The following is a 13,709-nucleotide window of genomic DNA, read 5'->3' as shown; positions in this document are numbered from 1 at the left end:
ATGCATGTGAATAGCCATTTTATTTATTTATTTATTTTATGCAATTTATATCGCGCACATATCTCAACCACGGATTCAAGGCGCAGGGATTTATTTATGCCGTGTGAGATGGAATTTTGTACACAATATATTATGCATTCACATCGGCCAGCAAACCTCAAGCCTATTAGGGCGAGCATTCACCTTTCACGGCCTATTATACGCGGTGTACGCGGTAGCCTTCAACCATGACTACAACATGAACAACCGTTAGAAATGATGGCTAATGCAGATGACACGTGCTTGGCGGACACCTCCAAAAAAGACTGTGAGGCAGTCAAGTGTGACGATAAGACTTAGGAAGATAACTCGAACCGAAGTAAAAACAAATAACAAGGCTTGACACGAGCTAGACCATGTGTCCCTCTCCATCACGGAATGGAATACTATGAAGGAGCAGAATGACAGAATTCTAACTTTGCTCTCAGCAGCTGGCAATTCACCAAGCACTACACGAAGCGACTCGCACACGCGCGCGCACACACACACACACACACACACAACATGGCGAAAAAGAAAAGCTAGTCTTTTCAAAAAGTCTGACTCGGACGTTGAAGATGGAATCCAATCCACGATTGAACACTCAAATCCGGTTTCATCAAGGCCGAACAAAAATGACGATGACGATGCCATCATGGCGACAATTGAACAAAAAATTAATCCTGTTGAGACTCTGGGCGAAGAGGTGAACAGCCGAATCGAAAGAGTCGTGACGAAAATGGCAAAGGGTGATCTCACAGAGGAAAAGATAAAAGAGAGTTCTGAATGCACCATCCGTCAACAAGAAGTATCGGTGACTCGCCTCCTCTGACATACCAGTGACAGATATGTTGTTTGACGATCTCAAAGCTGCTCGTGCAAATATTGACCCTACGTCGAAGCTTGGGTTGGCTGTAGCAAGATCGGCAAAAGGCCCCAAGCTATTCCCTTTGTCTCGACAAAGTCAGGAAAAAACTGGGAAGGGCAGAGTCAGAGAGGGGGGAACGCCCTAACTGGACTCAAAGAAAAACTTGCGAACGTGGGTACCACACTTTTACATATTTTTATTTTTGTTATTTATAGTTCGTATTTTTTTTATACAGACATAGCAGAAGTGTAATATTCACGTAGGACGAGCAAACACATGCATCGACAGACCTCAGCAAGTCAAACAAACATGCAACTTTTAGTATTATAATGGTACCAAAGACCCACGCTGTGTAATACTTGTTAAGTTTTAGTATCATAATGGTACATATTTTGTTTTATCTGCAGGATCCCCGGACACAACAAAATGTAATGGTCACTTCTTATTGACATTGACCGAGGAGTCCCTTGATCTTTTGCAGATTCTCTGCAACAACCAAAACGAAATCACTGTTAAATTTACTAACATACATACAAGAACAACTGTGTGTGTGTGTGTGTGTGTGTATGTGTATGTGTGTGTGTGTGTGTGTGTGTGTGTGTGTGTGTGTGTGTGTGTGTGTGTGTGCGTGCGTGTGTACGTGTGCGTGTGTGTGTGTGCGTGCATGCGGGCTTGTGTACATGTGTGTGTGTGTGTGTGTGTGTGTGTGTGTGTGTGTGTGGGCGTGCGTGCGTGTGTGTGTTTGTGTGTGAGTGAGAGAGAGAGAGAGAGAGAGAGAAACCATGCTCAATGAAATCCATGCATTCTTTCATTGTCTTTTGAGAGAAATGCACACACACACACATGCGCAGTGGCCGCCCGATATCACACCTTCGTCTTTCAAAAATGTAAAATACAGGCGAATTCCGCTGGAGTAATCTATCTTTCCGCGTCCCATTTCATCACAGTATTTACAACTTGTTGACTGAATGATATGGAAAGAAGTGAAGATGGAACAGAACACTGGAGGCTTGAGAGTTAAATTGTGCTGCCTGAAAACTCCCGATAACTAATAGTCATTTTGTGCTTCAATGCATTGAATCATACTATTGCCAGTATTGGATTATGGATACATGGTTCATTACGTAAGTATGCACTATTACAATGTTACCATTGTTGTTTGATTTTTTTTTTTTTTTGTAGGGGGGGGGGGGGGGGGGGGGTTGAGGAGAATGTCTTTTTTTTACCTTATCCAAACAAGTTAAATTTTAGTCTCAGAATGCACCAGATTGTACAGATTTTAATGTACCATTTAACAAAATTTGGGGGGAGCATGCCCCGAACCCCCCCCCCCCCCTCTTTTTTACATTTAGTCAAGTTTTGACTAAATTAATGTTTTAACGTAGAGGGGGGAATCGAGACGAGGGTCGTGGTGTATGTGCGTGTGTGTGTGTGTCTCTGTGTGTGTGTGTGTGTGTGTGTGTGTGTGTGTAGAGCGATTCAGACTAAACTACTGGACCGATCTTTATGAAATTTGACATGAGAGTTCCTGGGTATGAAATCCCCGAACTTTTTTTCATTTTTTTGATAAATGTCTTTGATGACGTCATATCCGGCTTTTCGTGAAAGTTGAGGCGGCACTGTCACGCCCTCATTTTTCAACCAAATTGGTTGAAATTTTGGTCAGGTAATGTTCGACGAAGCCCGGACTTCGGTATTGCATTTCAGCGTGGTGGCTTAAAAATTAATTAATGACTTTGGTCATTAAAAATCTGAAAATTGTAAAAAAAATGTTTTTTATAAAACGATCCAAATTTACGTTTATCTTATTCTCCATCATTTGCTGATTCCAAAAACATATAAATATGTTATATTCGGATTAAAAACAAGCTCTGAAAATTAAATATATAAAAATTATTATCAAAATTAAATTTTCCAAATCAATTTAAAAACACTTTCATCTTATTCCTTGTCGGTTCCTGATTCCAAAAACATATAGATATGATATGTTTGGATTAAAAACACGCTCAGAAAGTTAAAACGAAGAGAGGAACAGAAAAGCGTGCTATCCTTCCCAGCGCAACTACTACCCCGCTCTTCTTGTCAATTTCACTGCCTATGCCGTGAGCGGTGGACTGACGATGCTACGAGTATACGGTCTTGCTGCGTTGCATTGCGTTCAGTTTCATTCTGTGAGTTCGACAGCTACTTGACTAAATGTTGCATTTTCGCCTTACGCGACTTGTTTTTTCATCACAAGAGTCCCACCCCTGTCTCTCCTTCAAGCAATACAACTCTTCCACGAGCCATAAAAACCTAAACAGAGTTATTTCCAAATATATTCTGTTACATACTTGGGCAAGGAATCATCTGTCACTCCACACACACATGGTCATGGACAAACAACAACCAACACTACATGTAGTGTATTTGTTGTTTTAGTGATAATGTGATAATGTATATAAACATCTAGGGCTGTTTTCAGTATTGTTGATAACAAGTTCTGTTTGATTAAGGGTATTCAGCTGGTATTTCCTTGTTTTTACTACCTATTTTATTCATGTTTTTATTACTTAGTTAGGGGAAGAATTTTTTTGTAATCTATGTTTGATGGTGTATGCTTTTAATTTAAGCGTTGTTGACTATTAATGTAGATGTAAATGCTTGTATAGCTGTGTTTTAATTTTAAATGTGTCAAGCGCAAAGAGCATAATTGTAAAGTTATGATGTTGCGCTATATAAATGCTCATTTATTATTATTATTATTATTACTGTGGAACCTCCAAAAATCTGAGAAAATCAGGTCTTAAAAATGGGGGTACATTTACAGAGGTTATGAACAAAAAGTCTGAGAAAACAGTCTTAAAAGGGAGGGAGTCTTAAATTAGGGGATCTTAAAAGGGAGGTTCCACTGCACCCCGGTTGAGAAATGCTCACCTGTGACAATCCTACAGGTGTTGGCTAGGTCAGATGACGTGTTGTGGTTCTTTCTGTTGCCAGCCTCCACAGTCAGCTCATAGTCTGGGCCGTAGTCTGGAAAATACTGCAACACAGTTTACATCACTCACTAAATAAAGCATGAAAATGGATAGGCACAACAGGGTTTGGTTTACACACACACCATGCGCCACTGGCGCGTAAAATCTGAAAATGACCCATAAAAATTTCCTTTAGCGAATCAAAAGGTGCATAAAGATGACGTACTATTATTACTGTGCCACCCATGTCTCTGACAACTGCAAAACAAGCAATTGATTCCTTGCATTGAAATTACCTGCATTCAGAATGATATCTGGAGCTTTCAAAATGCCATAAATCCAACAACTGGAGAAAAAAACCAATCTCACGCCTTTTTTGTATGATTCGTACCTTGTGATCTGGGACGTCCTGGGGAGGCTTGCGAGCGACCGTGAGAGCTGTGAGGGAGGCCCAGCAGCGAGCAGTGTTAGCATAGTGGTAGCCCCCTGCCCATACAAACATAATGTGTAGCATGAGATCATTGTAATACACCTGTAATACACCTGTAATACACCTGTAATACACCTGAAAGCAATGCCCCACATCATGCAAACTGCCACAATCTCTGGATGTGAAAAATAAACCTTGCAGCTCATATAACAAGGCAAGCAAGTTTACAAGCATGCTCATTTTCATACAGAGAAACTAAAGATGCTCTTTTATTTCTTTCCTTTGTCATTGTTTCATTACTGTTTTGCTCTTATCTATTGTTCGTGTGTTCTTTGTCTACTCAGCCCTCTAAGACACACAAATACATTAAAAAAATCACCTCAGAAATGCATTCCATTTTTTTTTAGTTGTTGATAAACATTTAGGTGCCATACACATTTCAGCACTATTGCTGCGCAAAATATTTTATGATGATAATGATGATGATTTGTGTTTTTATTTTATTTGTGTATTTGTTCATCTCAAAGGACAGTTTGTAGGAAAATGTCCAGTCTTTAATCTTAATCCTTGTTAATCAAAGTTCAGTTCCGTTCAACCTACGCAAATCACGCAAAAGCAGCACAACCCGAGCTTAGCTAACGCCACTCTCAAAGAAAACAACCCACCTCCCCCTAGCAGCAGCAATGGTATCTTCCACATCATGAGGAAGTAGAGGCAGTAGCGGTAGGATGTCAGCGTCAGGTTGAAGGACGACATGGGATCTCCCGCCAGACCGTCAGCCCCACACTGGCACACAACCACTTCTGGGTTGTAGCACTCCCGTACACTCGTCATCACTCTGTCGACAGAATTGACAAAGTTTAAACAACAAAATGACTGTGGGTGAGATTAGCAAAGGTGAACAACAAAAGAAATCTGTACTCACCAAAACAAGGACAGCACACACACACAAAAAACAAGTCAAATTTTCGATTATGGAGGCTTCTTTGGGACCACAAACAAAAAACAAGTCAAATTTTCGATTATGGAGGCTTCTTTGGGACCACAAACAAACAAATACAAAGACAAACAAAAAGCAAAAGCACTGAACCAAAAAGGGGTTAAAAGGTGGAGGGAAACATAAAGGGAGCGAACTCTAGTAAACAAATAACTTTTTTTTTTTAAAGTACAAATCTTAAAGGCACAGTAAGCCTCCCGTAAACCATCACAGAGCTCCCCGAGCGTCTAAATACAGTACAAGCATACTTCCATTTGAACGCTCACCGAACGGGAACATCCTGGCTGCTTTCTGTCGAGCGTGAGACATTTTCCAAGAATTTATTTTCGTGGACTTGGCCCTGAAGAACAATGGCGCCTCGTTTTTGCGCTAGACCTAACTTTTAAAATCTAAATAATAAATTGACAGCTTGTTACACAAACATTCTTTAATCATAAAAGAATTCGTTTTTCATCAAGACAAGATCAGAACAATTCGAAGTTGTGAAAGTTTAAAAAAAGAAAAGCCCGGAAGCAGGGTCACGCAAGGGTCGTGGCAGACGACGGTTTTATCAGTGCAAATCGCCGTTCCTCTCAACAGTCAAAAGCCATCGCTAGAGTTCTTGTGAACCACAGCCGTTGTTTCGTGCATAAAAAACGTGCTATTCTAGATAAGCTCACGTCGAGTCGCATTCAAATGACTAACTATGACGGCTGCCTTGTGAAAAGGGAAAACTGGATCACACGGGTTCACGATGGCTCAGGGGTAAGATAAACCACGCAAAAATAAATTCTTTGAAAATTGTTCGCTCTTTACGGAGGGCACCTAGGATGTTCTCAATTGGTGAGTGTTTAAATGAAAGGGTGTTTGTACTGTGTGTAAAAGCCTGACCGTATCTGTGATGGTTTACGGGAGGCTTACTCTGTCTTTAAACAAAATCAGGCAAGGCAAAACGCTGTTTAGAGATCTGATAACCAAAGGGAAGTAAGCATTCTAAATGCATACGACATGTGTAATGTGTATAATAAATTCAAATCAATCTGGGCCAGTATGTAAGAGCTGAGGTTAATCTAACCTGGGTTTAGTAACTTAATCCAGACTAGTTATCTGAAAGTTAGCGGAAGCACTTTAGCGCAACACAGGGCTAGAATGCATTAGTCTAGTTTAGAGACTTTAGTCTGGCATAAACTTCACTGAGGGTACCGTTTATCTCTAACAAAAGTCCTTAACCCCGACTCTTGTGTACCAGCCCCGAAGCACTTCAGTTCACACTTTCCTTTCACACTGAACATTTTCTACCCCACCTATGTTGACCAAGTTTTTATTTAGCCGAGACCAGCTGTGCTGCAGCAGGTCATTCAGAATTGTGGTAACTGTGTATCAACACGCTGGAATGCAGGCGTTAGATGGACGTTACAGGAAGCGACTGAAGCTAACAGTCTGAGCAGATATATATCCGTACCTGGTCAGATAGAGCCATATGAGTGGGTACAGATATATCCGTACCTGGGAGACAATGAGTTAATTGTTCTATTGCTGGGAAATTTGTGTGACTTCCTCCTGGAGGAAAACTAGCAGCAACAGTAGTTGTGTTACCCAGATGTCTGTGCGTTTAGGTGGAAACAGCCTCCCTGTGCTGCCGACAGAATGAGCAAGGTCTTTCATGTGCCATGTTGGTGACAGAGAGGGGGGAGGCTGACATGGATACCGTCTCAGAGTCATCACATAAAGTTGCTCAGTAACCACACCCCGTCAGAATTTGAACAAATATCCTAAGGATACCAAGTCAAGTGCTCTACCGACTGAGCTCTTAGACTCCCCAGGCCAGTTTCAGAGTGTGATTTAAGATACACAAACTCTAAATGTCTCAGTAAGCAGTTTACGCTTGTGAAAGAAATCTGTTATCTTAATCTCATCATTGTATAACATGCCTGGATGCATCTTTGTTCAGATATAAAATTGTTGAAAATCCATAAAGCACGCCCCAATCAATCCATGTAATTTACAGAGTTTTATGGCGTCTAATCATACCTCTGCAAGTTACACAGTATCTAATATTTTCTTAAGCAGGGCATGACATAATGCTGATGGGACTCACCGCCTGAAGACCTGAAAGAACTCTGTATCACCGATGCCATCTTTGAGCGGAACATTGACACTGTAATACTTGCCTCCTCTTGATCCAATATCATTGATACTTCCTGAGCCTGCAAACACAGAACATTGTCTGTTTAGAATGTCCAATCACAAAATTAGCGCGACTGTGAACATCTTTAAACGTTCATGAACAGCTTTTAAAATGTCCAATTACAAAAATAGCATGACTGAATATCTTTAAACATTCACGAACAGCTAAAATGTCCAATCACAAAATTAGCGTGACTGTGAACATCTTTAAACATTCATGAACAGCTAAGTTACAACTTGTGCTTTTTGTTTAGTAGTAGTACAGTGATCTACACCATCAAAGACACTGGTCTAATGCATGAGTGTTCCCAAACGCATGAGAGATCTCAAGTCTTCGCATCAAACAATTCCTAACTGAACAGTTCCAAAATTTAAAAAAACTCAAGATGCAAGTTACTTGTTCATTTAAATGCTTATTTTTCTCTCACGTGCCAGGAGACAGGTTCTGCATTACTCTCACTGACTCTTGTTGTAAATGTCATACACATTTAGAGAAGTCACATCCCTTTGTTTCCAAGTTCCAAGCTAATATATCAAATGTGATTTACGGTAATAAAATAGCAACATGTACCAGAATATAATAGCAAGGACAAACCATTTAAAATGCAGAGATCAAGACTATCTTGCTTCAGAAAAATGAAAAAGAAAATCTATGCCAAACTGTTACCTGGGAAAAATCCAACATCATGCTTGTGAAAGGAGACGGTCATAACATGGGAAGTCGTGTTGAAAGCGTTCTCCACACCTGCAAAATACAAATTTCATAAGAATGACTGTTCCGTTAAACTCAAATGCATGACAATAGTAAATGTTCTGCTCTGAAAGGCAAAATGTAGCTAGCGGAATTGGGCACCCAGACATAGACATACACCCCCACCACCACTACCAGCAGCACCAAACTTTGTCCAAAAAACCATGTACTACCCAATCTCTCTCTCTCTTTGTGGTTTTATTCATTTATTGAACAAATAATCATTAGATGAGTCCCTCTCATGAATTAGGGCTGGATGTAAAAAAACTGCACCTCTTTTCGTATGCTGTTACCTTTGTTATCAAAAAATTATGTTATCTCACTCTCTCCTGCACACACACACACACAAAGACACAAAGGATCTCATACCATCACCATGATGCAGGTCAAGGTCAACATAGAGCACCCGAGAGAACTTCTGACGCAGCTTCAAGATCCCAAGCACGATGTCGTTAATGTAACAGAAACCTGACGCCTCGCTCCTGAAAACAATTCAGAATTTGAATGAAATACAGTGGAACAGCCCAATTCTAAGACAATAGTTTTCCAGATTTGCTGTCAATGTCTGTACATTTACAGTGTCTCCATGACTACCTCCTCTAGGCTGCAAGGCATTCAGTGCTAAAGCTCTCATAACACAACACAAACTGGCTACCAGAACTGTTCATTTGTAAAGAAATAAAAAATAAAACCACATTGAAAAACTATACCAAAACAAGTTTTAGTCTGGATCGTGTCTTATTTTAAAGATTTACTTCTTTGAATATGCACAGTTTCCTTCTTTTTATCTTACTTAGTGTCTCCCTAGATGTTTATTTGAGAAACATTCTGAGAAAAACTAGGTAGACAAGTGTGAAGAGATCCTAATTCCTTATTGATTTTTATATTTGGAGAATATCACTATGTCGCTTTTATTTTAGTTTAAAAATGCACAGTGCTGCCATCATATTTGCGAGTTCAGTAAGTTTTTAGCCTGTGCCTGATTGGCTTTTAATTTGACAATCCACGTTTCACCTGAAGCTCTAACTAATTCATTACTTGGATTTGTCACATATGAACATTGTTTTTTGTTACCCAAGCTTGTTATGAATAAAAAATCGTGAAAATGATGACAAACATGTATGAGGATGAAAGCCGCTTGTTCATTTCAATGCTTGTTATTCTCTCAGGTGCCGGGAGAATGGTTCCGTATAACTCTCACTTACTCTATTACACATGGCGTATGCATTTAGAGCGCTTACTTCCCTTTGATTATCAGATTGACAAACATGTATATTTTTTCTCTGACCTTTGAGCGTGATGCCAACCACCACACCAGTTGATGGCAATGCGACATCGTCCTTCACACAAAGCTTCAGCTGCTGTCATCGTTGCCCCGGCAACCAGTGCAGCACAGTCATACACGCCTTGCTGGACTGGGCAGTCATAGGCTGAAAACAAGAAACACATTGATTTATTCTTTATTTTAGTTAACTTCACCTTATATATAAATAATTTAAAATTTTTAATAAGATAGTAAAATAAAACAACTCCGTTTGTAAGCCCTTATAATTCAGAAAAAAAAAGCCGATACCCACAACAACAACAAAACACTGGGTAATCCATACAGTGGCATCCCCTTTTTAAGAAACTCCCCCCCCCCCCCCCCCCCCCCCCCCCCCCAACCCCCCCCCCCCCCCCAATTTAAGACTTCCCCCTTTTTGACACCGAACACTTTCAGATTTTCTATTCATAACCCCTAAGTGTACCACCATTTCTTCTTCTTCTTCTTCTGCGTTCGTGGGCTGAAACTCCCATGTACACTACGTGTTTTTTGCACGAGTGGAATTTTACGTGTATGACCGTTTTTACCCCGCCATTTAGGCAGCCATACGCCGCTTTCGGGGGAAGCATGCTGGGTATTTTCGTGTTTCTATAACCCACCGAACTCTGACATGGATTACAGGATCTTTTTCGTGCGCACTTGGTCTTGTGCTTGCGTGTACACACGGGGGTGTTCGGACACCGAGGAGAGTCTGCACACAAAGTTGACTCTGAGAAATAAATCTCTCGCCGAACGTCACCATTTCTTTAGACTCCCTGTCCTTTAACCACATTTTAGGAGGTCAGACTGTTGGCAGTTTTTAAAACATTTTGTTGGATCCAAGGCTGTTGGATTAGTCGTTTTAGTGTTACATTATAAAAAAAAAAATTAAAAAACCTTAAGTCAGACAGTCAGCAGGTGGTTTTTTTTTTAAACTTTTTGTTCAAAGCACACGCTCCAAGCCTGTTGGATTAAAGCACTATGATAAAATAAAAGTAGGGTCAGATGATTGGCATTTTATTAAACTTTGCTCCATTTTTCGCGAATATGGAACTCCAAATGCCCCACTGTCTGTGAACCCTTGCATTTTTTCAGAAGGGTGGTAGGGGGGTGGGGGCGGGGAGATGTATCTTTGCTCACTCAGTCCGTACTGCTCAGCATCTTCTGGGTCTATCTTCTCTACGTCTTCATGCTGGTTGATGCGCTGCAAGAACTCGACGTAGTCTCTGGAGTGGAACTTTGTCACCTCCTCTTCTGCCGCTTGCGTGGGCGCAACAACACTGCAAAGATAAATGTGAACATGATGGAGAAAAAAAAACCATATGACTAAAGTCTACAGATTTAAAAAAAAGAAGTTATTTATTGGAACGTATAAGGCCAACAAAAAAAATAGGTCTGTTTACGGTAACCCGACCGACCCTAGTTTTTTCGCGCGACCCTAGACTTTTTTTTGGCATTTGGGGAAAAAAACAACAAAAAAACCCTTGTTTTTTGGGCAAAATAACGTAAAAATATGGTTTTTTGGAAAAAAAAAAAAAAAAAATCCCGACCTACCGACCCTATTTTTTGGGCCTATGTTACCGTAAACAGACCTATTTTTTTTTTGGCCTAACCACAGACAAAACAAAACATTCACAATTTCATTTTCACTCTTCTGACATGTTTTTTGAACTGGTAAGTGTTATGAAATAACTAATGCGTAACATGTATGCATACAGGATCTGTTATTGTTAACATTAAAACTAAAAGAAAAGCAATGAGAACTTTTTTACTTGAAGTTGAAGATGATCAAAAGATCTTTTTCTTTCTTTATTTGGTGTTTAACGTCGTTTTCAACCGTTCAAGGTTATATCGCGACGGGGAAAAGGGGGGGGGGGGGGGGGGGGGGGGGGGGGGGGGGGATAGAGCCACTTGTTAATTGTTTCTTGTTCACAAAAAATTGCTCCAGGGGCTTGCAACGTAGTACATGTACAATATATGACCTTACTGGGAGAATGCAAGTTTCCAGTACAAAGGACTTAACATTTCTTACATACTGCTTGACTAAAATCTTTACAAACATTGACTATATTCTATACAAGAAACACTTAACAAGGGTAAAAGGAGAAACAGAATCCGTTAGTCGCCTCTTACGACATGCTGGGGAGCATCGGGTAAATTCTTCCCCCTAACCTGCGGGGGGAATCAAAAGATCTATCTACAGATGCACAAAAAAAACACCTAGATGCAGTCTTACCACACTACAGCTTGCAAATAAGGTGTATCCGGACTCTTTGATAAATGAGCTCCAGGGCATTAGCCATTACCTCATTTGTAGAACACTTACAAAACGCATTACTTCAAAGATAACTCAAAGAACTATCACGTACACAAGGAATTGCAGCAAATCCAAAGCTTCAATGAGTGAGTGTACCATCCCTGCCTGAAAGTGAAACAGGAAAGTCAATTATGTGTAGTTCAAAACATGGTGAGAAATCAGAAACAAACAAGACCCAAAACAACAAATTGTTATGCATAATAAACACACATCCTATTCTATAACTCCTAGACACTAAGGTACATGTACAAATTGTTTGAGGAGCCAAACTCAGGGAAAATACTCGATTGGAAATTGGAACTTCCTGCCTGCAGATGGTGCTTCGGCAACTACCCTAGATTCCCCTGAAACCAGGGCAACCCCCTTCCTTTAAACGATGCTTTTTTCACGACAAAACAGCAAACCCTCCAAAGCGCAATCATTAACTTTCTTGTTACTGAAGCCTGACAAGTAGAAGAGAAAGCTAGCAGTACATGTTATTACTGCCCACAAACACATTCCACTTTATTTTAGTTTTATCTTTGACTAAAAATGGTCCAGTTACCCTGTCTATAAAGTATAATGACTACCCAAAGGATCGACCAACAGTGGTTGTTTTACTAGACAGGTGGTCGCTATGGGAAGTGAATTTAAATAAAGAAAAACTTGTCCTGGATCTTTTGGAGTGGTGGTTGTGGGCAGATGGTCGCTTTTGACAAGTGGTTGCAAGGGTAGGTTTAACTGTACAGTGGAACCCCCCTTTTAAGACCCCCCAATTTAAGACTTCCTCCCTTTCAAGACCCTGTTTTCGCAAAAATGTTGTTCAATACCTCTGTAAATTAACCCCCATTTTCAGACTCCTTTTTTAAGACATGATTTTCTTCGATGTTTTTAGGTCTTAAAAGGGGGGTTCCACAGTACCACTACCATACAACTTTTGGTAAAAACAAATAGTACACTTAATGATATATATGTGATAACCTACCCTTTCTGGTATCCTTGGCAGCTGGTTGCAATGGTCAATAAGTTGCTGACTGTGTACATACACCACACTTTGATCACTGTCCAGCACTGATGTACCTGCATTTTCATGCTTAGTTTCTTGACCAGTGTTTTTGTTCAATTCTGATGTGCTATTGCTCTCCAGTTTAACTTGTTCAGACGTGTTACATGCTTGGCCTTGAGAGTTCTGCATTCCTGAGAGTGCTATAGAGTCTTCGTTAAAGTCCTTACTATTACTATTTTCAGTCTCTTGACCACTGGAGAATCCAGAATATGAGATTTTAGTATTACATTCCCCCTGCTGTTTGTCTGGACTAGCGAATTGACTATTTTCTTTGTAAATGCCACAGTTTTCTCTTGTGTCTCCTAGTCCTAGCTTTACTGGGTCACTACCCTCGTCTGTGTGTTCTGGAATGACTTGAAGCTGGGAAGTAGAGTTGATACATCTTTGCAGTTTCAGTTGTGACACTGGTGGTTCATCTTCAATGTCGTCAAAGGAGAATGCTCTTTTCTTGGTTTTAGTAACAAAAGATTCATTGGAAGCTTCTGAGGACTTTGAATTTATGTCCACTTTTGACCACACACTGTCAAATTCATCAACGCATGGGTCATTTTCAATCACTCCTGGATTGCTTTCACTTTGCTGCTTGCATGCATGATCAGCCGATGGGACATTTTCCTTGTTTATTGCACAAGTATCACTTGGTTCTTTTAATTTCTTTGAGTTATCCCCCTCACCCCCTTCGTCTATATGTTCTGGAATGACTTGAAGTTTAGAGCTAGAGCCGAAGCTCCTTCGAAATTTCAGCTGAGACACTGGTGGTTCATCTTCAAATTCGTCGAAAGAGAAGGCTCTTTTTTTGCTTTTGGTAAAAACTGATTCTAAACACTTTGACTTTGCGTCTGCTTTTGGCCAAACGC

At 40.3% G+C, this 13,709-nt stretch overlaps 1 protein-coding gene across 1 annotated transcript; it reads right to left on the bottom strand.

Moving 5' to 3' along the window:
* Positions 1 to 13,666, bottom strand: LOC138962760 (histone deacetylase 8-like). The gene is made up of 11 exons (XM_070334710.1): positions 12,772 to 13,666; positions 11,860 to 11,912; positions 10,631 to 10,770; positions 9,476 to 9,617; positions 8,557 to 8,669; positions 8,104 to 8,181; positions 7,348 to 7,456; positions 4,939 to 5,111; positions 4,235 to 4,329; positions 3,803 to 3,908; positions 1 to 1,372 (listed from the first exon to the last, which is right to left on the bottom strand). The coding sequence occupies exons 1-11, from the start codon at positions 12,979 to 12,981 to the stop codon at positions 1,329 to 1,331; spliced, it is 1,263 nt and encodes a 420-aa protein (XP_070190811.1). The 5' UTR covers positions 12,982 to 13,666; the 3' UTR covers positions 1 to 1,328.
* Between the last annotated feature and the right edge of the window lie 43 nt (positions 13,667 to 13,709).

The sequence above is a fragment of the Littorina saxatilis genome, linkage group LG3 (assembly GCF_037325665.1).
Source record: "Littorina saxatilis isolate snail1 linkage group LG3, US_GU_Lsax_2.0, whole genome shotgun sequence".
Lineage (NCBI taxonomy): Eukaryota > Metazoa > Mollusca > Gastropoda > Littorinimorpha > Littorinidae > Littorina > Littorina saxatilis.
Note: the sequence above shows the minus strand (reverse complement) of the source record. Positions and strands in the feature narration are given on the sequence as shown.

Coding starts and splice junctions, on each gene's coding strand:
- LOC138962760 (XM_070334710.1), bottom strand. CDS start 12,981: ATGCAGAACTCTCAAGGCCAAGCATGTAACACGTCTGAACAAGTTAAA. Junction 9,618..10,630: donor TGCTGAGCAGTACGGACTGA/GTGAGCAAAGAT, acceptor TCTTGTTTTCAG/CCTATGACTGCCCAGTCCAG. Junction 1,373..3,802: donor CACCTGTAGGATTGTCACAG/GTGAGCATTTCT, acceptor TGGTTGTTGCAG/AGAATCTGCAAAAGATCAAG.